This window comes from Corythoichthys intestinalis, chromosome 15 (genome assembly GCF_030265065.1).
Source record: "Corythoichthys intestinalis isolate RoL2023-P3 chromosome 15, ASM3026506v1, whole genome shotgun sequence".
NCBI classification, from domain to species: Eukaryota; Metazoa; Chordata; class Actinopteri; order Syngnathiformes; family Syngnathidae; genus Corythoichthys; species Corythoichthys intestinalis.
Genome location: NC_080409.1, coordinates 28,061,488 through 28,087,683, shown reverse-complemented (window position 1 = coordinate 28,087,683; position 26,196 = coordinate 28,061,488). Strand labels below are relative to the sequence as shown.

At 40.8% G+C, this 26,196-nt stretch overlaps 2 protein-coding genes across 4 annotated transcripts in view; both read left to right on the top strand.

The window, feature by feature from the left end:
- The window catches only part of sptbn5 (spectrin, beta, non-erythrocytic 5), a 41,366-nt gene extending 28,708 nt beyond the window's left edge, over positions 1–12,658 (top strand). For all 3 annotated transcript variants that reach the window (XM_057859601.1, XM_057859602.1, XM_057859600.1), the window contains 12 exons: positions 2,070–2,225; positions 2,382–2,599; positions 7,030–7,234; positions 7,513–7,689; positions 7,762–7,869; positions 7,936–9,411; positions 9,475–9,549; positions 9,626–9,709; positions 11,133–11,233; positions 11,299–11,442; positions 11,531–11,646; positions 11,740–12,658. In XM_057859601.1, the coding sequence (XP_057715584.1) occupies positions 2,070–2,225; positions 2,382–2,599; positions 7,030–7,234; positions 7,513–7,689; positions 7,762–7,869; positions 7,936–9,411; positions 9,475–9,549; positions 9,626–9,709; positions 11,133–11,233; positions 11,299–11,442; positions 11,531–11,646; positions 11,740–11,867 (2,988 nt within the window). In that variant the 3' untranslated portion in view covers positions 11,868–12,658. The remainder of the gene's footprint in view (positions 1–2,069; positions 2,226–2,381; positions 2,600–7,029; positions 7,235–7,512; positions 7,690–7,761; positions 7,870–7,935; positions 9,412–9,474; positions 9,550–9,625; positions 9,710–11,132; positions 11,234–11,298; positions 11,443–11,530; positions 11,647–11,739) is intronic.
- A 2,897-nt stretch (positions 12,659–15,555) lies between these two features.
- Positions 15,556–17,782, top strand: foxg1a (forkhead box G1a). The gene is made up of 2 exons (XM_057859750.1): positions 15,556–17,203; positions 17,571–17,782. Exon 1 carries the CDS (start codon positions 15,740–15,742, stop codon positions 17,171–17,173), a length of 1,434 nt encoding a protein of 477 aa, XP_057715733.1. The 5' UTR covers positions 15,556–15,739; the 3' UTR covers positions 17,174–17,203; positions 17,571–17,782.
- Positions 17,783–26,196: the final 8,414 nt, after the last annotated feature.

Sequence of the window (26,196 nt, the reverse complement as noted above, 5' to 3'; positions counted from 1 at the left end):
TGCATTCTGGCCGATTGACTTTGGCCTGTGCCTCTTAACACACCAATATCCCTGTCTACTCTAGATATACAAGTACAGGATAGGAGGTTGTCATAGAAATGCATTGATTGGATTGTTGGCAGTACATCTTGTTTTGTATATCTATGTGTGCTTGGCCTCGATAATAGCGTATGACGTAGGTCCTCGCCCATCACATTTGTTGCCGGAAATAATTAGCCCCACACTAGAATAGGGCCAAAACGGATGTCTTTGGACAGATTTTTTTTACGGGGAAAAGGGAACCTGACGAGCCAGAAGATGAGCCTACAACCTCGAAGAAAACTAAATCTATGCTACTTTTCAATCACTAAGGACCCACGAACTGCGAAGGAGTGGATCCGTGACCCGTATGTGAATAAACCGAGTGATTCGAGCATGACTGTGCAACAGGAATATCAGCTTGTAGAGATCGCAAATCACGGCGACCTTAAACATACATTTGAGACAACAACTCTACCGAGGTTCTGGATTAAAGTCATTTCGGAAAATCCTGATATCGCTAGAAGAACACTGAAAACTGTCCTACAATTTCCAACATCGTATCTTTGTGAAGCGGGCTTCTCTCACTCTCCCATCTCGGGAGATTCAGGTGAGTTGTATTTTCCCTGCACTTAACACGACAGGGCTAAAAACAAATGTTATTTCATATTTGCTGTATTTTTCTGCCGCACATTGCTGGTGTTCTGACAAATTTGGCATGCGTGGAACGTTGAAAATGACTGCGAATGCAGCGATTCCAAAGTACACACTACAAACTTTCTTTAAAGAAAGGAATATTAACTTACGTTTGCCATGCTAGCTGCACACAACAACTGCACGCAGCTCTCTCTTAACGACTTCACCGTGTCGTTAAGCATTAATTTACGCCATTTTCGTGTTGCACATGTACTGTATGTTTATGATGTAAATAGTTTTTTAGTGCTGTTGGATTACATTGAGAGTCCAACTAAACATAAAATCTATCTAGTGAAAGAGGATATTGCCTCACTCAAAAGGTAAGATACACATTTTTTTTTTCTTTGCATTTTGTTCTTTTATCTACTTAGTTACAGGTATTAACGGTTCAGTTAGGTATATGGAATGATTCAAATCTGTTTGGTTGTTGTTTTGTTCCGGCTTTACCCCAATTTTAAAATTTAATATGGCGTGTCAGTAGTGCTTGGAACGGATTAGGGCAAACATATCCAAAGTCTGGCCCGGGGGCCAAATGCGGCCCTTGGTCAAATTTCATCCGGCCCCCAGCCTCTGTCATAAAATCAATAACGTCTGGACAGACTTAAAAAATTGTCAGCAGTACTGCTACCAGCATATAAAGTAGCTTACACACGAAATGCTGCTCCTCATTTACCCACTAAAAGGCAGCAGCACTCCAAGCAACATTACCCCGTGTGACCCTTTAATTCCAATTTTCTAAAATGGCGACAATCAACAAAAAAAAAAGTTGACTGCGACGGCCGACGCTTCAAGGATAGGTGGAAATTGGACTATTTCTTCACTAAAATACGCAACTGTGTCTGCCTCATTTGCAGAGACAGTCGCTGTTTTTAAAGAGTTCAATGTGAGGCGATATTACCAAACAAGACACGCTGACATGTACGACAAGATTACAGGGAAGATACGCAGCGAGAAATTGAAGCAACTTGAAGCTAATTTAATTTCACAGCAGCAGTATTTTGCAAGAGCCCGAGAGTCGAAAGAGAACGCCACAAAGGCTAGTTGCGAGATTGTTGAAATTATTAATTAAAAATAATAATAAAGCAAATGTGACACGCAGAATGGCTTGTTAAAATTTGCTTAAATATATTGTTCTACGTAAAGGATGTCAGCCAAGGTCGGCCCCCTCACATTTTTACCACACCAAATCTGGCCCCCTTTCCAAAAAGTTTGGACACCCCTGGATTAGGGCATTCACATCGCGTCTCTATTTACGAAATTTTAGGGTTAGAATACTACTTCCGGAACTAATTAATGTAGTAAGTAGAGGTACCGCTGTACTTTTCTTGCTTCAAGCCCATTTGCTGTCACCACAGAACCTGCAGTCAGCCAGGAAGATTCATCAGTTCCATCACGACATGGATGAAGTCAAAAGCTTGATGGCTGAGAAGGAGGCAGCTTTGGACTTGGACGAGCTGAAACAGGACCTCCATGCCATCCAGACCCGTCTACAGCAGCACGAGACTCTGGAGGTCAGCAACCGGACATCAAAATTAGCACAAGAGGCATCATGCTAACATATTAACATTAGAACTTGCTGAAGTTGTTTACATTTTCCCTCCTAAACCCTAACTTGATACCCTATCTTAACTAAACTTAAAACTTATTCCTTGTTTATTGTTCTTCAGCGAGACCTTGTAATAATCTCAGCTGAAGTGAGCCGCTTGAAGGAAGCAAGAAGAGTTCTGAAAGGCAGTTTTCCTGGTTCTGGCATGCCTGTGATTCGCAGGCTCGATGATCTTCACTCTAGCTGGGCAGCCCTCCAAGACAAGGCCAGGCGCCGCCGCGCTCGACTGGATCAGGCCAAGGATGCGCACAAATTCTTGTCCCTCTGTGGCGAGCTAACGTAGGTCCTCTTTATAGCTTACTTTTTATCGTGGAAACTAAATTAGCTTTATTTTTTGTAATCTTACCAGTTTTTTTGGAAGATATAAAAATATATTAAACTTATATAGTGATTTTTTTAACCCTCTTAGACTGTACTGACGAAGCCCTGTGCCCAGTCAAGTACTGGATGATAGTTAGGAGTTTTGTGATGACGTGCGCCCAGTGCAGTAGGAGACGAGAAGCATACAACAGCGAGTCCATTTCTCAGTTCCAATATTTATTCTGTTGACATCTAGTAACTTGACTAAAAAGCATTTTGTCCAAATAAAAGTAACAAACCAAAAGACTCAAAAACCATATCCAAAACGGCTGGGGGTGCGACTTATACTCTGGAGCGATTTATGTGTGAAATTATTAACACATTATTATATCATTTCACATGTTATTTTGGTGTTTTGGAGTGACACTGATGGTTTGGTAAACTTGTTAGCATGTTTTTTATGCTATAGTTATCTGAATAACTCTTAATAGCTATGTTACGTTAACATACCGGCCACGTTCGCATTTCGTTGTTCATGCATCATGTAACATTATAATACTGTACACTTATTCAGCATGTTGTTCTCTATTATTTTAAATTGCCTTTCAAGATGACATATTTGTTCTATGTGTTGGATTTTATCAAGTAAATTTCCCCCCAAAATGCAGATTATACTCTGGAGCGACTTATATATATTTTTTTCCTCTTCTTTGCGCATTTTTGGTCTGGTGCGACTTATAGTCTGAAAAATACCATAGCTGTCATTTTAAGCGTACCGGGGCTCACTCCGGGTCAGTCGACAGACACTACTTACAGCCCCTAGTGGCAAGGAGTAAAATCACAAATAATAAGACAAATCAGGAATATGGCTCTTACAAAGACGTTTCACGTAAGGAAGACAAACAGCAACTACAGAAAAGAATTAAGAAAAAGCCAGTTTAAACAGGTAAATTTTCAGAAGTTTCAGAGTTGAGTTTCAGAGGGTGGGGGCGGCAGTGGCAAAGGCTCGGTACCCCAAGGTCGGGTATTTAGTGTGGGTGATGTGTGTGAGGAGGTTAGTGTCAGCAGAGCGGAGGCTGTGAGTGGGACAGTGTTGTTGCAGAAGATGGGGAGCAGGAGTATGGATTGGCAAGATTATGGAGGGATTAGTAGGTGAGGAGGAGAAGCTTGTATTTGATGCGGTACTGAACATGGAGCCAGTGGAGCTGTTGGAAGATAGGAGTGATGTGTTCTCTGGAGCAGGTGTGCGTGAAGAGGTGGGCAGCAGAGTTCTGGATGTATTGCAGTATTTGGAGGTGAGTTGAAGGTAGTCCATGGATGAGGCTATTACAATAATTGAGTCTGGAAGTAATGAAGGTGTGAATGAGGATTCTAGCCGTGGACTGGTAGAGGGAGGGGCAGAGGCGCGTGATGTTACGGTGGTGGAAAAAGGATGTTTTTGTAATTTTATGGATGTGAGACTGGTATGAGACAGTTGAGACCATTATGATGCCAAGGTTACAGACAGAGAAGGAGGAGGTGACGTTATGGCCATCAATGAAAAGTGAAAAATTTTGCATAGAGGTAAGGAGAGCTTTCGGACTGATGGTCAGGAGTTCGGTTTTATTGCTTTGGAGTTTGAGAAAATTATTTTCCATCCAGGTTTTTAGCATACAGATTGTGAAAAGGAGAGGGCCAAGCACCAATCCTTGGGGAACACCGTGGGTAACAGAGGAGGAGTGGGTTTTAGTTATTGACTGAGACGGTGGTAACGGTCAGAGAGGAATGACTTGAACCAGAGGAGTGCTGTGCTGGAGATGCCAGTTTACTGTAAACGGTGGAGAAAGATGGTGTTGTCGATGGTATCAAAAGTAGCGGAGATGTCAAGAAGGAGGAGAATGAAGATGGAACCCGAATCTGTGACAGGAAGGAGATCTTTGGTGACTTTAAGGAGGGCTTTTTCTGTGCTGTGGTATGAGTGGAATCTGAACTGAAATGTTTTGAAGAGCTGAGAGGAGTGAAGTTATTGTTGAAGTTGGATGATGATAGCACGTTACAAGTTTTTTGAGAGTTCCGAGAGGTTGGAGATGGGTCTGAAGTTTTCTGGAATGTCCAGATTTACGCCTGGCTTTTTCAGGAGTGGTGTGATGGTGCTGTGTTTTAGTGGGGATGGAACAGAACTAATGAAAAGGGAGGTGTTTATGATGGTTATGGTGAGCGGGATGAAAGTAGGAATGGAGATTTTGAGGAAAGGAAGTGGGATGGGGTCAAGGTGGCAGCTAGAAAATCTCATGGTGGAATGGAGGTTTTGAGGAAAGGAGGTGGGATGGGGTCAAAGTGACAGCTAGAAAATCTCATGGTGGAAAGGAGTTTGGTGATGTCGGAGGGAGCGACGAAGGAGAAAAAATATAAGTGCGGAGGGGCTTGTTCAGGTTCCGAGAGAAAAACGGCAAAGGAAGTTGATAGAAGTGAGTTCTGGATGGTCTGGATTTTTGAATGAAAAGATGGCAGGAAGTTGCTGTATTTGTCCGTTGTGAATGTGAAAGAGATGTTGTCTTTGGGTTGGGTCGGTTTTGTAAAAGTGGAGAATAAGACACAGGGGTTGGATGAGTTGGAGTGGATGAATTGGGAGTAAAATTTGGAATGGGCAGTTTTGAGTGTGATGTTGTAGCTGGTGACAAAGTGCTTGAAGGCTTGGGTGTGTTTTATGGGGTTTTTCAAGGTGTCTATTGCTTCTTGAGGTTGTGAATATAGAGGTGGGAAAGCAGACTGTATTCATTTTGAGAGGGGCTAACTGGTTAAGAAAGGAGGACAGAGTGTGTTTGTAGTGACTGACCATATCAAAAGCAGTTGGGTCAGAGGGAAGGGATGACGTGCTGATGGCATTGGATAAGAGGAGGAGACAGAGGGGGGAGAGAGTGAATTTAGGAAATGAAAAGTTATTGTTCTTGTGTGTTTGATGGTAGGGATTGGAGAGATGATGTCCAGAGTAATGGCCAGATGATCAGAAATGGTGAAATCGGCCAGTGATAGGTCATTTATGGTCAGGGAGGGTGCAGAACAAACCAGGTCCAGGATGCGTCCATGTGTGGTTGGGGTGATGTAACATGCTAGATGAGGTTGAGGCAGGTTAAAATGTCCAAGAAGTGCGGTGTAAATTTAGCTGTAAGGGAGTCAATATAAATGTTGAAATCACCAAGGAGGTGAACATATGTTTAGATGGAGGACAGCTTAGTGACCATGACAGTAAGATCGGGCCGAAATAATCGACAGGTTTTGGGAAGATGGTAGATAAGAGCAACAGTGAGTGATTGAGAACCAGGAAAGCTAGGTGTTTAAATGAAGATGCAGTCGGGATGGAAATAGTATGGATGGCAATAGTATAGCGATAAAATACTGCAAAACCTCTGCAGTGTCATTCTAATCTGGCACTGTCAATGTAAGAGTATCCGGGTGCGGTGGTCTGAGTTAAGGAAATATTATCTATTTTTTTGTGCCAGGTTTTGCTGAGACAAAGCAAATCCAGATTGTTGTCTATGATATTGTTGTTAAGGAGGCTTTTGTTGTTAACTGATCATGTTTTGAATACTACTGTCCTAAGAGGCTTTTGTTGTGAAATCCTTGTGACGGACGTTGGAATAGGCAGGAGGTTGTCCTGTAACAAGTGCACGGATGCCATACATGGATCTTGTTGTGCCAGTTTCCAGAAGGGTGCGGTCGGTCCAGATAGGGAAGGGAGTTTTCAGCAGTGCGGTTGTAGAAAAGTCTGCAACGCATGTTTCGGATGTAGGGGTGACAGCAAAGTAGGCAGAATTGGTTCAGAGCTGTAGTAATGTCCACAGAGAGAGTTGTGTGCTGGGTGAGTCCAAGGAGCTGCGAAGATATGTACCAGAGAGCCATGGTCAAATCCGGGAATGGCAACAGCCATGGAGACGCCAGCAGAGAGGCCACATCCAGTAGCCATATCACTGACAGACTCCTCTGAATGCAGGTCGGCCACCAACCACACTGCAGTTCACTGCTTGAGCAGAACACAGCAGAAACAGGCTGCAGGCAGCCCTAAAAGCTAGCTTGGTGGTGTCAATGGCATGAGGTGGGTGACCAGGTGAAGTAGAGTCCAGATTTTTTGCAGGATCAAAAATCACCGGCGTCAGGCAAAATGTAATTTAAAAAAAAAAAAACGTCAAATTCGAACTGAGTTCAATTAATTTGTCCAGAGTGAGAAGCAGCAGCCAAGTGCATCAGCATCATCTCACATCTGTGGATCAGCAATTACTGTTATAAAAGTGTAACTTTGTTAACGTCATAAAATGACATTTCCTCCGAAAACATGACTTTTGTTGGTAGGTTCATGTGATGTATGTATGTATGTCTGTTCTTAACTAAAATCCAACCTAGTAGTGATGCCGTGTGTGTGGGGGTGTGTGTAGGACATGGCTGAAGGAGATGTTGGTTATGGTGAGTGGTAAGGGTTTGTTTGGAGAAAGGCCAGGCAGAGAGGGTTGCGAAGCAGACTACAACCTGAGGAGGCACAAAGAGTACCGAGTCCAGATAGAGAGACACGCCCAGAAGGCTCAGGATGTCAAGCGTGATGGCAGGCGCCTCCTGCAGGATGGAAACTTTATGGCCATTGAAGTGAGTAGCAATCACCAGGAACTCACCCTAAACACCCCAATTGGTATCCCTAACCATAAAGAATTTGAAACGCTAAACCCAATATGACAACCTCATCTTCATTTGAAACACCAATTTGAAGCTTTAACCTAAAGTTTGGAAAACTAATTTGACTTACACATTTGGTTTTAAACTGTAATCTGAATTTCAATTGGAACCTATGTTTATTAGGATCCTTAACTCTTATTTGTCTGAAACCTTAACATTTGAAACCTTCACACTGGTGTAAAACTCTAAAGGTGGAGGAGCGTGTACATGAGCTGGAGGACCTTGAACGTTTGGTGTTTAAGACCTGGGATGAGACGCACCATGTGTACGAGAAGGACCTGGAGCTAAAGCTTCTCCAGAAGGAGCTAGACCAGGCTGAACGCTGGCTCAGCTCCTATGAGGACTGCCTGACCAGCGCTCATTATGGCGTGAGTCTTGAATCCCTAAACCAGAACCCATCCGACCTACCACGTCTTATGAATCTTGCACTCCTCTTCCAGGATTCTGTGTCAGACGTGGTTGACCTCCTGAAGCAACAGGAGGATCTGGAAGCTATGTTCACACTGCAGAGTGAACTCTTTGACGCCCTCCAAAACAAGACCACTCAGGTTTGTTCCTTGCATCGCCCTAAAGAAAACTCACCACTCATCTTTTTGTTCCGCTTCATGTCTCAGAGAGAAAGGAAGCTCCGTCTGCGTGGGAATGAGGATAAGGAGCTTGAAGAGAGAAGGCCACTGGCCAAAGTTTTATCTCAAAGGAAGGTGCCTGATCTAAAAAACCCAGAGATCTACTCCTCTTCCCCAGTCAGCGAGAACAGCACCTATTGTAGCACCTTCTCCAATCTGACTTTTAGATTAGACGAGGAAGAATTATCAGATATAAGACCTCTTACCCTAATTTCATCCATCCGAAAGACTGATCCCAAATCTTCATCGATCTCATCCTCCTCTCAAGTCAGTGAGTCTCAGAGATCTGACCAGGAGGAGAACCTTAAGAAAAGCCCATCCACCAGATTTTTATCCCTTAGGAGGGCAACTGTTTTAATACCTTCAGATATCTCATCCTCCTCTCAAATCATTAAGACCAGCACTTACTTCAGTTCTTCTTGCACATCTGATCAGAAGGAGGTGGTCGAGGAATACTCGAGATCACCATGTGGATTGAACCAAGAGGAGCTTCTTGAGAGAGACCCTTCTTTTTCATCTCTCCATAAGGTGACTGATATAGATACTTCAGGAGTTTCATCCTTGTCCCAGGTCAGTGAGACAAGCTCCTTACCCAAAAATTCCTCCAGTGTGTCAGACAGTTCTGACCAGGAGGAGGAGATGGATGAGGATACAAGCACTTCTGTATCCCCTTGCAGAGCTTACCATAAGAAGCTCCTTGAAATAAGTGCACCTGTTAGAGTTTTGTCATTCCAGAAGGCCTCTGAAGAAGAAAAGCTGAGAATCCCCAAGTCTTTTCGAGTCACTGAGACCAGCACCTCCTCCAAAACTACTTCTGATGAGTTTGGAGCTTCTGACCAGGAAGTGTTTGAGAAGGGCACCAGAACCTCAAGTTCGCCTCTTACATCTGACCACAAAGACCTCCCGCACGAAAGAACTCTTACCCAAATATCATCCTTCCAGAATGTTTCTGATCCCAAAAGTGCCGGAGTCTCCTCACATGAAGTCAGTGAGACCAGCTTCTCCTTGATTCAAACACTGAGATCTGACAAGGAGGAGCCATCAGACGCAACAAAGCCTACCACAGTTTTATCTAGCCAGAAGACTTGTGAAGCAAAAGCTCCATGGATCTCTTCCTCCTCAAAAGTCAGTAAAAATGGCGCAGTGTCCAAAACATCCTCCAATCCACTTTACAGATCTGACCAAGACGAGCTACTTGAGGGGGACAGCAAAACTCAGGTTTCAGCTGGCCTGTCAGATCCTAAACGCTCCTCCTCTCTTCGTCCCTCAGTTAAGCCTCCTTTGCCTCCCAAGCCAAGGTTGTCTCCTTTATCCCTTCTACCTGATTCCCACCTTCAGGAACTAGAAGCAACCGGTCGACAGCTTCCTGATCTGGTGGATTCTGCTAAAATGTTTCCAGAAACAAAAGGTGATGACAAAGACGAAGATATAAAAGAAGCAGAAAATGAAAATGAAGAGGCTAAGGTGACTGAATGTTCGACATTTCACTTGCTATGCATAGGCGTCATTTAATCTGATATTTTCTAGGCAGCAAGCAGGATACTGGAGGGAACGCTGGAGATCAAAGTGAAATGTAGTGGTAGCGAAGGAGTCGGAGCCAAGGTTGGAGCTTTCTCTGCTTGCAACATCAGATTTGTTAACCTGCTTGACTCTGTGTGTTTGACTGCTTGTAAACCAGGGGCGTGACCATTGGGAGGAGGTGTTTGCAACGCTTAATGGAGACAAACTCTGTTTGTACGTGGACCAAGATGCTGCCAAGCAGGTAGGGTAATGCAGACTTGACACCTTCTTCATACCAAAAGGTTTGAAACCCTTATTTGAAATCCTGACCCTGGCTTGAAGCCCTAATTTGTAAGGGTGTAACACTACATGTAATAGTATTGAACCGTTTCCGTACGTGGTAGTCGGTTCGGAACCGACGCGTACCGAACGAGTTTCTGACGTAATATAACCCTTACTTTTTGAGGCTGTGAGTCGATCGGGTTACAGTTTCTTTGTGTAGATTATATATACTCCGTCTTCTCTACTATAACGAGGACCAACACGGTAGGACAATCCAGAAACGTCAGCGGCGCGACAACGTGGCCGCCGCGAGAACGCAGTGAAACGCAGGCATTAGAGTCAATCAGCCAATGCACACCAGTCGCAGTGCGGCCGCGTGTTAGGTGCGTCCCAGAAGCGGCTCACCGCGACGCACGCGAAAAGAACGGCAGAGTTTATTATTTGACGCGAGACGCGGCCCTTATGCATCAATACTACTAGCTAGGATCGGGCCGGAAGTCACTCGTGTAATAATACGGTGGATCCGGTTGATTTTCAAACTAATATGCAATCGTAACCCACTTTTTGAGTCCATCAGATCTCTTGAGTGGTAGATAGGAGCACAGTTGACTTGTCTTTGTTGATTTACTGCTGTCTTCTCTGCTATAATAATAACCAACACGGCCCCGTGTTCAATACAAAACCCTCCTACCACAACAAAACAAGTAGGAACTAATATTCACATAGGAACTAAAGTTATACAACATAAAATATACAATATAAATGAATACTACATCACATTTGTAAAATATAAACATATAATAAAATAAATAATAGCCCATTTAAATAAAAAAAAATGAAATGAGCTAAAACACCTGTAATTAAATAATAAGAATAATACATCCTGCTTACACAATTAAATTTATTAATTTCTGTGTGGCGCTTTAACTTGGGAAAATCCACCAATAAAGCTTTTGAAAACTGTTCATAAGAAAAAAAAAAGATTCATTGAGGCATTTCATTTGTAAAATACATGTTAAAATCTTTGTCATTGGGATTGTTTTTCTCTTTAGCACAGGACTTCTTTTTTCTTTCAGAAAGAAAGCTGACCAATACGTGGGGTCTGAAAGGCAAATTGTTGTTGGATTATCTTTAAATACCCGTTACTTTTTGAGCAGAATTCTTGCTTTGTATAGGCTAATGTTCCTATTGTTGAAAGCACAAAAGTGCGTAATAAACAACTAGCACATTTATATTTTGCATTTTGTTCTTTTACTGTACCAAAAATGAACCGAACCGTGACCTAAAAAACGAGGTACGTACCGAACCGAGATTTTTGTGTACCATTACACCCCTACTAATTTGGCACTTTGACCCCTTTCTCTTACTGAGTATGTATTGCGACATCTGCTGTTGTCCCTTAGGGCACCACCAGGTGGCCTCCTGTCATCTTGAAGGGAGTAATCTGCAAGGAAAACTCTGTTGCTGCTCAACACAGGGGCAAAGAACACTCATTCACTGTCATGTCAGTAAAACACAGCAAAACATGCACATAAGCATGAGGCGCCAACATTACTTGTATTTGTTCAGGCTAGCCGACGAATCTCAGTTTGTGTTTGCGGCTTCCACTCGGGACCTCCAGCAACTTTGGTTGAGGTCACTTCAGAGTCAAAGCCCACACGGCACAGCTGACTCGGAATCCTCAGATGGCTCACACTCTTCGGACCACTCACAGTAACAGCACACACGTGATTCATACCTGAAATTGAAATGGCGGCTGTGTCTCCTCAGATTTTACACACTTTCTTCCAATTTTCCTTAGCAGCCGTGATAACCTGCAGAGACAAACATCTTCAGAGATTCGGGGCCCCCCTAAACCCCCCCACACTTACTACCGTACGCACCGCTACCTGCTGGGCGGCGAGGCGCTCGGCGAAGGTCAGACCACTGAGATTAGCCACAAGCTAACACGCTCTCCTCATCCAAAAGTTGAACTCTGGTGGTTGTGTGTTGTTGTCTATCAATCTGTAGACGCTGCAGCAGACAGCCATATCCAGCCTCCTACGATGGCCCCTCCCTCACCACCGCCTGCCTTTGCCAATGGCAACACCAGCAAAACCAAGATGGCAGCCTTCCGGAAGTTCTTCACCAAAAAGTAGAACGCGCTCATGCTAACTTGAGCCACATTTTCATTAATTGCCTTCGTCTTGCATCATAAATAGAAATCCTCATATCTAAATGAAAGTTTTTCAGTGAATAATGGAGAATGTCTAAGAAACAAATCAATAAAATTCATTTATAGGCCAATTTTTGGATGCCGAATTACAAATAGAATTTAATGAATTAAGAATAACGAATCATGAATCTTATTAAAATGTCTTCAAATATTTTAAACGATTATATTTAGGGGGGGAACATACTTTTTTGTCGTACTAGAAGAAAGTGTAATTGCACATCCACTCAGTGGGTGGCAGTGCCGCTCTCATTATCAGCGTGTGCGAAGTACGTTTGAACCAAACGAGCACACAGAAAAGAGCCTGAAGATATGAAAAGCTAAGACAAGGCTTTGTCTTTTAGTACAGTACAGAGGAAACACCAGACCGTCTACTTTGTCTAAAAAGGTTCCCAGCGGACAGCAGGAATTATTTTTTTTCAGCGAGTGCCAAATATTGCCAGCAATCCTCCCGCTTTGTCAGTGTTACATCAGTAAACCAGTGAGCACGGTTAGCATCATATAAGTTGGCATACCAAGTTGCTCAATGCAAAATAACCCCACACCATAGCAAAGGAGCTGATACTGCCTGCAGCAAAAATAAAAACTGTCCCACTTCCCACTTTTTGTTCTATTAATTTTTGTTTTTTTGGTCTAATTGTTTGACATATTGTCTTCATGCTTGATGTTGCTAATCAATTTGAATTTATTATTATTTATTGATTTCATTAAACGGTCAAAAAAATGTATCGAGTGTATTTTTACAGAATTTTTTTTTTTTTTTTTTTTTACACTTTATTGTAAGTTGATATATATTACTTTTTTCTTTAATATTAAAAAATAACACAATGTTATGCAGAGTTGTACTTATAATGAGAATTTTATATACAAATGATACTACAGTATATGCACAGTGGTGGCAGAGAGTTGGGGGGGGGGGGGGGGGGCGCGAAACGTTTACATGCTCCTGGGGGTCGTAACAGAAAATAATTGAGAAGCACTGCTTTAAGGGGTGCAGTTGACGTTTTGACCACTCGATGTCAGCATCTTCCTTTGCAGAAGCTCTTGAGTGACGTATGGAAGCTCTTCCAGCTCCAATACTTGTATTTCATGATCATTTTCCAAACCCTTTTGAATAAAGAAAACACACGACTACACTTTTTTTTATTTTTTTTATTTTTTTATAAATAACAAAAGACAATTATTCATACATCACATGATATCAAAAGCCATGATTATGTAGACATGATGTTGATGGACCATCCACATATTTTAAATCGCTCAACGTTTATGCGTTTTTTCTGCAATATTTTTATTCTGGCCGCTGAAAGGCGCCATTGCTCTGAGGAAACCTCAAGTGGACGTATACATAGTGTATTACAGCGTAAAATTGTTGCGGCATGGTGAAGAGTGGATAGCACATCAGCTTCACACTTCTGAGAACAAGGGTTCAATCACAGGCTCCGGCCTTTCTGTTTGGGGTTTGCAGGTTCTCCCTGCGCCGGTGTGGGTTTTCTCCGGGTACTCCGATTTCCTCCCACAGTCCAAAAACACGTATGATTGAATACTAAACATTGTCCCTGTAGATAAGAGTGTGTGCATTAACGGTTGTTCGTCTCCTTGTGCTCTGCAATTGACTCGCAACAAAAAGGGAACATGAAAAACAAAATAAACATGAAATTTTATCTTAGACGTTCTATAAATACTAAATACATAAAGACTTTCCGTGAAGACGAAACGTTGAGGAATACTTAACATCGAAATTAAGCACAAATATTTTACACAATGATTAATGAAACCTATAGAATGAATACAGAACACTATACAATTTATAACATGACGACTTAATATCAAAACCTAGCGCCAATTAAGACATAAAAAAAATGTAGACTTCACCATTAGATTAATTAATTTATTTTATTAAACATTGACAGTAACCTCCTTAGGTGCGAGAACTTTAATGAAGAGCCCTTGCTGCGGTTCAAAGGTCATCTTCAGGGACTGTTTGTTGTCACTATGATTTTTGGTGACATGCGACCTGGCGGCTCAAACAGGAAGCAGGAAGTTGTCATGCAAACAACAAAGGCGATCAAGCTAGTAAACAAATACAAAACCAGAAGCCATTGGGCATTTCGACACCTTAGCATTTGACGGCAATAGATGTCCAGTCTATATGACCCAGGCGGACTGACATCAGTCTTTTGATAGGACGTCAATCAATCAATCAATCAATCAATCAATCAATCAATCAATCAATCAATCAATCAATCAATCAATCAATCAATCAATCAATCAATCAATCAATCAAATTAATTTTTATAGCTCTTTACAAAACCTGAAAGGTCCTCAAAGTGCTTTAGAACAATGAGAGCTATGAGTCAAAAAGCAAATTGCAGTATCGTTTCATTTTTAGTTGCCACTTTTGTACTTTCCCCAAACTTGTTTTTACACACTGAAGAGTTTTGTCTGCACTGTACTTATTTTTTTTCCTAACAGTAGAAAATTATTTTTATATATGCATTTGAGTTTGCAATTTTTTTTCTTACTTCAGCAATTTATTTAATCCGTTTTATGGCACACATACATTAATTATAACTCATTGGCTGCCATCGACGGCGCTAGACATCCAGTCCACCGACTGGGAGAGGCTAACAGCGAATGGTCGTTGCCAGCCCTCCTAGTCATAATAGACTGAACAGCTATAGGCACGGAAAAAATATCATTTGCCTACAGCCAGTCCTCCCAGTTTAAATGAATATATATACTGTATCAATCAATGCAGTCAATGACGGACAATGAGTTGAATATGAAAAATAAACAAATAATATTAATCAGCTTTAGATTGTTATTGGGGTGATAAACAGGTATGAATTTCTCTGCATTTCATTGATCATTCATTTATTATTACTATCATTTTTTATTGAGATCAATATATAAACTTTATTCTTTTTAATTGGGGGTAGGACGGAATCAACTTTAGAGTGTTATTGGGGCCATTAGTATATATCTGTATTTATGTTGATTAATTCTGTTTCTTTAACATTTTAAACATTTATTTCTAAAACAATATATATGAAATTAAAATACAATCATTAATGACAAAGAATAATGTAATCTATATATTATTAGTTATTTTATTAGTTATCCGAAATAGTCACTTGCCCTATAACCTGTTAAATTAGTACTTTTAGTTTCCAGTAAAACTAATATATATATATACATATAATATAATATATAATATAATAATATAATATACATATAATATATATATATATATTAGTTTCGTAATAGAGTATTTTTCCTCCCTCGTTTTCCACAAGGAATAGAATCAGTGCTTGTGCTTTAGACTAAAGTGAGTATTTTTACTCGAGTAACTACAGACACTTTTGTGGACGTGAAGCGGAATGGAAACGAAAGCATCGAAAACATTTTTGCTTCATCGTGCTCGTGCTGGGAGGGAACTTCTTTGAGCCTGCGCGTGCGCGACAGCTCCCCACGCAAGCCGATTGGTTGCTCTCCGAATATCACGCGGCGCTGATTGGCCGAGGAGCAGGAAGGGCCGACCAATGTGTTGTGCCTCTGCGGCTCGCTAATTAATTGCTGCTATCTGTCTCCTATCCTTGTGTGCGTGTGTGTGCGCGCGTGTGTGTTTGCGTGTGTGAGCGTGTGTGTTTCCCTTTTTCTCCCCAAAGCGAACATGAAATAGTTTGTCGGGCTACACTTTCCTTGTCCTCCATCCATCCCCCCTTCCTTGCCTCCTTCCTCCCTTTCCCGTCCTGCTCGCTGGGCTCGGCGGCACACTTTCGACTCCGTTCGGTGATGTTGGACATGGGCGAACGCAAAGAGCTCAAAATGATCCCCAAGTCGTCCTTCACCATCCACAGCTTGGTGCCCGAGGCCGTGCAGAGCGACAACCACAACCACAGCCACCATCACCACCATCACCTCCACCACAACAGCAACCACCACCATCATCATGTCCACGTCCAGAACCAGCACCAGAATCGAGGAGACGACGCAGAGCTTAAGCCCGCTATCGTCGTCGCCGCCGCCGCCGCCGCGCAGCAGGACAGCAAGGCGGAAGCTTTGAGCGATCAACCGGGGTCCGAAAGCTCCGGCCAGGAAGCCCCCGAGGCGGCGACTGCGGCAGCTGCGGCGACGGCGGCGGAGAAGCCCGAAGACAAGAAGGAGGGAAAAGACGCATCTTCGGCGGACGCTTGCAGCGGCAAGGAGGCCGAGAAAAAGGGCGGCAAGTTTGAGAAGCCTCCGTTTTCGTACAACGCGCTGATCATGATGGCCATTCGCCAGAGCCCCGAGAAGCGGCTGACGCTCAACGGCATCTACGAGTTCATCATGAAGAACTTCCCATACTACCGAGAGAACAAGCAGGGCTGGCAGAACTCCATCCGCCACAACCTGAGCCTCAACAAGTGCTTCGTCAAGGTGCCCCGACATTACGATGACCCGGGCAAGGGCAACTATTGGATGCTGGACCCCAGCAGCGACGACGTCTTCATCGGCGGCACCACCGGCAAGCTCCGCCGTCGATCCACCACCTCCCGGGCCAAACTGGCCTTCAAGCGGGGCGCCCGCCTTACCTCCGGTCTCACCTTCATGGAGCGTGCCGGCTCGCTCTACTGGCCGGTATCCCCGTTCCTGTCGCTGCACCACTCCAGGGCCGGCGCAGCGGTGGGCTACAACGGGGCCTCGGCGGCGGCCGCGGCAGCAGCGGCGGCGGCGGCCTACCCGGGGCACCCCATGTCGTACGGCGCCATGTTGGGCCAGAACGTTCACGGCACGGGGCACCCATTCTCGCCGCCGTCCAACGGCCTGAGCATGGAGCGGCTCGTCGGTAGCGACCTGCCCTACGCCACGCACCACCTAACCGCGGCAGCGCTGGCGGCCTCGGCGGTGCCCTGCGGCCTGTCGGTGCCCTGCTCCGGCACCACGTACTCCCTCAACCCGTGTTCGGTCAACCTACTGGCCGGTCAGACGAGCTACTTTTTCCCGCACGTCCCGGTGAGCACGCCGGGCGGCGGCGGAGGAGGAGGAGGCGGAGGAGGAGGCGGAAGCGGCGGAGTCCCGGCAGTCCGCGCGCCGGCCTCCGGTTCACCACAGGCCGCCTCATGTGACTCCCTCAGGCCGCCCATGGGCGCCTCTTTGCCGGCCTTCTCGTCCGGACTCTCCGCCGGCCTCTCTGACTATTTCACGCACCAGAACCAGGCATCCGCGCCCAACCCGCTGATCCACTAACAGAACTGGAGACAGTGAGCCTCGGCAACTGTAAGTGGAACATTTACATCCGTATAAGAACAAAAAAAGAAAAAAAAGTTTAGCGCAAGGAAAAAAAAAACCGGGAAGTTTCCAGGTATTTTTTAATATTATTATTATTATTATTAATATTATTCTTCGTGTTCTGGATTTGTGTGTGTAAATAGTGCGTGCGCGTGTCATGTCGACTAGAATGTTAGTTTTTATTTTACATTATTTTCGGCTCAACATTTACACTTGAAAATGTTTCAGTATTATTCGTGACAGAGGTTTTATTTTGCTATTTTTAATTTCTGACTGAAGAAATGTAAAACGCAGTCGACTGACGCGCACCAACCCTCTTGTTTCCTTTTTTTTCTTTCCCCTTTTTACTGACCAGATTGGACTTTTTTTGTTGTTGTTGCCAAGACGCCAACAACATGTCTGCTCGTCTTCTGGACCCCCAAAATGTTCTGCTGCTTGTCTTTTGAATGTCTTCTTTTTTCTTTTTCTTCTTGTGTCGCTTTAACCTCAAAAATAAAAAAAAAAACAAGAGCGAGAAGGAAAAAAATGTTGCAATCTTTACGAAATAAAGCTAGCTGACCTTGTTAACATTCTTTTGTCGTCTTTTATTGCTACTGACGTGCACGCGCATGGGTACAAGAAATGCATCCACCATGCGCGTTCATGTATGTAGGTTAGCGGCACATCAAAGTGTGTCATGCGGCTTCCGGTTTTGATATGTGGGACAAAAACGTGCGCGCGCATTTGTCAGTATTTTGAATAAATAAACTACCCAAAATGATTACGTCACAGTTTTTTGTATTTTAACAGAAATTAGTTTTAAAAAAAAAATGAAAAAATGGAAAGGAAATGTTAAACTTCAACGTGTTCTTAATTTTTAGGGTTATCAATTTATTATTTATGTTAAAAATCATATATTATTTGTTTGAATTTGTAAAAAGTAGAAAAACTGTGTCTTTAGTTTTTTGTTGTTAAATTTGATGAGTCGAATCTTCAATTGTTTAAATTGCATTTTCCATTTTTATTTAACGAGGAATGACAAATGTTATTGAAGTGATTCAAAATGCACTTTTTATATATGCAAGATTTGTAGACTGCCATGACGTAAACATTTTAAAGTACGCTATTCTGATATTCTATATTAAATATTGGGGAAATAATATACATTTTTCCACTCTTTTTTTCCCCTCCCAATAAAACGAATGGAAACATTAGGATTTCAGTCTTTCACTGAGTAGAAACGTAAGAATTCGTGACAATTTTTTTTTTTTATGTGTCATTTTCAATTCAAACACTGATGATAATACGAAAATGTCTTTGAAACCTACCAGGAATTGATTTTGGAGGATGCTAATGAAAAAATACCCCCCCCCCCAACACACTCACTTTTTTTTTGTTCCAAGCCGTTAGTTCCGTTTCAGTATAACAAAAATAATAACATATATTTGAGTTAGAAGGAAATAACGTTTAAAAAAATTTTTTTTATTTTTTATTTCACTTCCTAAAATGTTTCACGCATTTTATTTTATTTCGAAAAATATTTTCAACAGCAAGCATGAAATTGCGTTTCAATATTATTACAAATATTAATTATGTCAAAAATGTTTACAAATAAAAGTGCTCATTGTCAGCGTGTGTGATGAACGAATTTGGGGGGGGGAATAGAAAAAAAATAGATTGTAGAACAATAATTTAGTGCGCAATCTAGACGTGTTTGTGTCTCTACACACTCCCTTCATGCACGATTTCAACCGTACTCAAACAAAAGATCAAAACCATTACATAATTTAGTGTTCATATTTTTGGAGCAACAATAAAAAGTGATTCTTCATTTTTCAGAAGAAAATGGTTATTTTACAAATTTGTTTTGAAATTTGGTCATTTTAGTGGTTTAACATTTCCTTCGTCGTCTTTTGCGTCCGCTAAAGTATAGAAAAATCTTTCAAATGCGAAGTTGTAATGAAAGGAGAATCGGAATAAAGCTATCCTTTTTGTGCGTGTGTGTGTGTGACACGCAAAAATGGTCAACACAAGAAAAAGGTAAAATTCCAACGGGCAGCAAAGCATTCACAATAAAAGACACTGTATTTTCATGCTAAAAAAATGCTCTGAATTATTATTTTCTGGCTTCAATTCCCCTGCAGATTCTTCTGTCATTTATCATAAAGGCACATTTTCATCTTTAAAATTAATAAATATTGTCCATCTTAACGAACACACACATTTTATATTTCCCACCGTGACCTTTTAAATGAACTCATTTCTGTCTTTTCTGCATTACAAACAACTTGTACGCGTGAAATGTCTCTAATTGATCGATTAACCAATTAACTGCCATTGACGGTGATACACGGCCCATCCATATGAATTGGGTTTCTCACAGTTCAGATGGATTAGAGATTAGACGTCTTTTTCCGTGTTCTCCCACCCCTTTTGCTACATAAATCTCTTTTTTTTTTTTTTTTTTTTTTTAAAATCGAACATTATTATGTTTCATCTATTCCAATTTAAAAAATATGCAATTTTTAGTCTTAAATGAATAATAAATTAATAATTAATCATAAAATGTTTAAAACAGCAAGAGTGAATTCACGTTCACTCCACCTGCAGGGATTCCAATCATTCAATCAATAAATCAATGAATACATAAATCAAAATGTATGAGCACATTTTATAAAGACTTCTTTATTTCACACTCAAAAATTGATCTATATAACATTTTAAAATGAGAAGCTGTTTTAGTGACACATGACTAATGTTTTCGTTCACTTTTCTTGTTGAACTGATTGTCCTTGTGCTGACAAACAATAGAAATGACGTTTACCCCCCCAAAAAAGATCTTTTATTTAGTTTTATTTGTGTATATTATGTAATGCATTTACCTTTATTTGTCTAATTACCGTGAGTTCATATTCATATATTAATAAATTTTCAAAACATTTTATTATATACACACACACGAACACCCCCACACACAAACACAAACATGCAAACAGAACCCCCCCGCAAACTTATGCATGTATATATATATATATATATATATATGTGAATTTAACATATACATTGCAACTTAATCATTGAATGTATATGCTGTAGTATGTTAACAGCGATTTAATGTAAATAAATTCAATGCTATATTTAGTCACAAAAGGGGGGCGGGGGGGATTGAAAGAACCTCCAATGATGGCAACAATAGGATGCATGTATGGAAGGGAGTTAACCTATACCACATTTTCACGGAAAAGGAATCAAACATCTGCAAGTGCAATGTGAACGTCACCGAGCGAGAATGATGACAAAAACTACTGTATGGATTTGAACGGAGGCCATCTTTACATATTGCAGTATGTGCATTAACATTTTGACATAAAATAAACAGAAAAGTGGCAATGAATGTATATCATGCAATATATACATTCAATGTATATAGTTGCGCATTCGACCACAAAAAGATGATGAAAATTTGAAACTTTAAATCCCAAAATAACTAAGTAAGCATTGTAGAAACATCATTTATTTAATGCCCTGCATGTATATGATACAATGTAATATATACAGTGACTGTATACATTTAATGTATTTAACACTAGATTTTGTTTAATAACCAAGAACATCATGAAACAAATACGCTAAAATAACAACAGCAATATACTGGGTACGGGTTTTGATGCATATTAAATCATTCAATGTAAGGATTTAATGTATGCAATTCCACATTTATCATTTTGACAGAGATGAAAAGTACAGTTGTGAATACTGTATTGAATACATGAGTCATGAATGCATATGCACCATTCCATGTATGGATTTAATTTCATTATTGCACTTTTTGACCCAAAAGAAAAACTACAAATATGTTCGTGTACGTAAGTATCTATGAATGAATATATATATATATATATATATATATATAATATATATGTGTGTGTGTGTGTGTGTGTGTGTGTATGTATGTGTATATATATATATGTATGTGTGTATGTGTATATATGTATATACATGTATGTATATGTATGTATGTATATGCATGTATACATGTATAACCCTATATATATATATATATATATATATATATATATATATATATATATATATATATATATATATATATATATATATATATATATATATATATATATATATATATATATATATATAAAGAAATGTTATATTAGATGTATAAATTTGTACTGGATATACATGTACACACTATACATGCACTATACCATTCAATGTATGGATTTAATGTATGCAATTCAACAATTGAGAAGCAAAAATACACAGAGAAAGGGGAAAAACAAATGTGTAATTATTATATATATATATATATATATATATATATATATATATATATATATATATATATATATATATATATATATATATATGTATATAAGGGCTGTCAAATGATTAACATTTTTAATCGAGTTAATCACAGCTTAAAAATTAATTAATCGTAATTAATCGCAATTCAAACCATCTATAAAGTATGCCATATTTTTCTGTAAATTATTGTTGGAATGTAAAGACACAAGACGGATATATACATTCAACATACTGTACATAAGTACTGTATTTGTTTATTATAACAATAAATCAACAAGATGGCATTAACATGAACATTCTGTTGAAGCGATCCATGGATAGACTTTTAGTTCTTAAAAGATTAGTACAAGTTATAGAAATTTTATATTAAAACCCCTCTTAACGTTTTCGTTTTAATAAAATTTGTAAAATTTTCAATCAAAAAATAAACTAGTAACTCGCCATTGTTGATGTCAATAATTACACAATTCTCATAGTGCTTAAACCCATAAAATCAGTCGCACCAAAGCGCCAGCAGAGGGAGACAAAAAACACAAGTAACAAGTGGCCATGACACTGTGCTGTCATTTTAATCTATTTGAGCGGAGCATGTGCGTTAATTGCGTCAAATATTTTAACGTGATTAATTAAAAAGATTAATTACCGCCCGTTAACGCGATAATTTTGACAGCCCCAATATGTATATATATATGTGTGTGTGTGTATGAAAATGTCTATATAAATATGCATATATTTCTATATATGTAATGTATGTATGTATGTATGTATGTACGTACACGCCACCACACACACGTATGTATAGAAAGAAACTGTATACATACATTTAGCTATATATAGATATATATATCATTCGTTGTATGGATTTAATGCATGAAAGTAAAAAATACAATACTGAAGTTATATGTAATTATATGTCAGTAATGTGCAGAAAGCAATGTATATTATTGATGCATGCATTGCCACATTTAGTTGTAAAAGAAAGTAAAAACAATGCTTATAGGGATGCTAACAAGGAGGATTAAAAAAGACCCCAGCAAGACACAAGTTAAACTAAGTGGTCATAAGTGACTCCTTGTGTGTGCTTATTAACTATAAGAATAATTTTCACGTGCTTGGAAGAATGTTGGAAGAGGAAGTGCGAGCGTGTGCGTGTGTGCGTGCAAACAGTCGACGGCTCGTGAAAAATGTTTTTAATGAGTTAGTAAAAAGCAGCTGTCGGGTTAAACAAACTCAACTAATCCTTTTGTCCGAGTGCAAAGTAGCGCCCTCACTTTCATTCCCTCCTTCCTCCTTTGACTCCACCTCCTCTTGTCTTCCTCCAATTAGCAGACAGGGTGAGATTTTCATTAACTTGCACTCAATGCTCATGTTTCAGACCATGGACGACAATAGACGTCCAATTCATTTGGATAAACAGCAGTCATGATTGGACATTTTTTTTTCCCTTGGTCATTTTTTTCTTTGCTTTTCCATTCATTTTTGACCCCTTAAATGCATTTTGCTCCTCCGCATCATTTTCAGTTCTGACGTTTGATATAAACTCTTTCATTGCCATTAACAATGATAAACATCCAATCATGTGGCTTTTTTTTTTCGTTCTTCTGTTGTGAATTTAAATTAGTTTGTCACTAGTAGACGTCCAATCCATTTGAACTGAGAAGGCCCCCACTTAAAATGGATATATTGCTGTCAATAGCAGCCAATGTTAACTCATTACAATTGTTTCATACATTAGTCTTCTGTATTGCTTAACCTTACGAGTGTTGCAGGTGCTGGAGCTTATCGCAGCTAAGTATGGGCAGAAGGCTTGATACACCCTGAATTGGTGGCTTGCCAATCGGAGGGCAGAAGGTGCCAAACAATTATTAACACACACACTTATTCATAGGGACAGTTTGAAGTGTTCAATCAACCTACCATGCATGTTTCGGGGATATGGGAGGAAACCGGAGTGCCTGGAGAAAACTGATGCAGGCATGGGAAGAACATGCAAAGGCCTCATAGGAAGGCGGGAGCCCGGGATTGAACCCTTGATCTCAGAACTGTGAGGTGGTTGTACTAAACACTCTTCCACCTTGCTGCTATGAGTAAACCTGAATGTTTACATACTGATTATTTCTTGAAATGTCTTTTTTAGGCATTTTGCTGTGATACATTCTGTTATTTCAGGGTCGTTGTCTTTGAATATTTAATATGTTTGTTCTACTTTTGTCTTGCTGAAAAAGTGGAGAGGTTGGGGGGGGAAGTCTTCTATATTTTGCAGCCCTCGGTATATTTGGGTGGGGTCGTCGTGACCGGAAGTGAAGACGCTCCTTCGCCAGCACTTTGATGCTCTAACAAGGGACGGGCCTTCAACTTTGACCTTTGACTCGTCTTGACACCTTTGGGAAAACATAACAGACTTCCCTTTTTTATAGCCAATTAGGAGACAATACGATCAAGTTAATTATTTCTCCTACTAGTTGGAATAAATGTCATTTTTTTTAATGTTCTTTAACTCATTGGCTGCTATTGACGACGATTGACGTCCAATGCATTTTGACGGGTAAGGGCTGTCAGCAATCGAATGCTACATAACAGAAATTAGGATATATTTAATATTCTTTCCCTTATGAAAATAATGCACTCAGAAAATGTTGTATAATCAAGATATAAAACAAGAAAAAAATATAGAAATAATACTCACATTTTTGTCATTTTTTGTTTCCTTTATTTCAAATATTATGAAAAAAATAAATGAATATTTACTGTTTCAATTTAATTTTTTTTAGAGAATATTTGCTCGTGAGAGGCTTATAAAAAGATTCATCAAATTTTAGGTAAGCAAAAACGGACTTAAACGATTAATCAATTATTAAAATATTTGTCGATGAACTTGATCTTTGATTAGTTGTCAAGTTGTACAAATAGGGGCCGTTTACATGGTGACTCTGCAAGAATACGAAAAATTTCAAATTTGCATTTGCGTCTCCATTCGAACAATGTCACAATTCCGCATGAAAACGATGTAGTATTTATGCCAAGCCCTAGGGGGCAGTGCATATTTACAGGGTGACAGAAAATGATGCACTTTGACCCCACCAAGCTCCCTCAGCCCGGAAAAAAATATGCCCGCCCACTCGAAGCAATGGCATTTTTCTTTAGTTCAAAAAGGCACAAAAATTGAAACATTCAACGTATTCAATTACATTTTTTTATTAAAACAGTAAATTAAAGCGGACATTCCACCATATTTGCTGTTTTTGATGTTTGTGTCTATTTGATGTTTAGTAGCACCGCTGCTACGTTGCTGCTGACGTGTAGGAGTGCTGACGTGTAGGAGTGCTGACGTTAACGGCGCGGTCTCGCGCTGTGGGAGCCTTTGATATGCATGCCGAGGAAGCCCCCCTCAATCCCCTGCAATCGGATTTTTCCACTTTGGATGCAGGATTCAGAATTTTTCGTCATCGCCTTCCGTCTTCACCGACACCATAAGCACGCGAGGCGTGTCCGCTACTCAGTCATTGCGTCTTTGTGTCGCAGATTCGCCATGTAAACTGCCCCATAGTCTTGACGTTCAGCTCCGTCAATGGCGGCCAATGTTTTAAAAGTTTTATCTTAACTTTAAATTGCGTTTGAGAAATTGTGTTGATCTTCCTGGTTGCCAGCTAATCAAAAGCTTCTAATTTATGGTTGCTGTTTTCATTGAAACCGTTAGAAGGTCAGCAATTTAACACTCAAGTTAGCCACTTAGCCACCTTAGCACACACACTAGAACTTCCTGTGTTTCGTTTCCTGTTATCTTCTCGGGCGTCAGCATGTCTCGTTTTGGTAAAGCGATCCAGCGGCAGGAAAAGCTGGTCCTGACAGGATCTCCGTCACGATAGAATCTGGGTCCCCAAACAAAGCTTAGCTTGTTTTAGCCCTGCCTCCTACGCTCCTCACCGCCAAAACACTTTGTCCACTTTCTGCTCCGCTTTGGACGCTTTGATACCTGAAAAGACTTCCACTTGTTCCCCCCGTCGACTGCCCCCAGCCCTTGGTTTCCCCGTTCCTCCTCCGTGCCACCGGAGCAGAAAATGACAGCCCGACCCCCCCAAAGCGAGTCCTAGACGTTAGCATTGAGGAGCAAGATCCAATATCAACTAATGTGAGGTACGACTAATCATCCCATTAGCAATGGCGACCACTCGCACGCCATTAATTATTTAGTACACTGTGTGTGTCCTTTCACACATAGCTAGCAAAGCCAATGATAACGCAGGTCAATTCCATTGTTACGCTGAGAAGCAGAATATTTCACTCAAAATAAGCAACACTGTGCAAAAGTTAGAAGTTCGCCTAGTGGAGAAATAGTGAATAGCGTAATTGTTTTCCGGGAGAAAGTAATCATTTATCGGCTAAAGTCGTCTTGGTAATGTTGTCTGGCGACAGACGTCCAGTACGCTGGAAATGAGAGGGACAACACTGAATGTTTATGTGCAGTGTAATTGACGGCTATCGACGTCCAATTCATTTGGCAAGGTATAGTCTTGCATCGACTGAACTGTTGCAATGATGAATGATAGACCAAATTAGTTCACACAAGGGAACAAGCAAGAGCTTGGGAGGGCTGCTGGTGGTGCGGTGGCACCCGGGCTCCTGCCTCTAGAGGGGGGCGGTTTGAGGGCGGAAAGGGGGCCCGGGTGGGCAAGGTG

What these genes read in the sequence shown, in the direction of transcription:
- foxg1a (XM_057859750.1), top strand. Translation starts at nt 15,740, where the DNA reads ATGTTGGACATGGGCGAACGCAAAGAGCTCAAAATGATCCCCAAGTCG.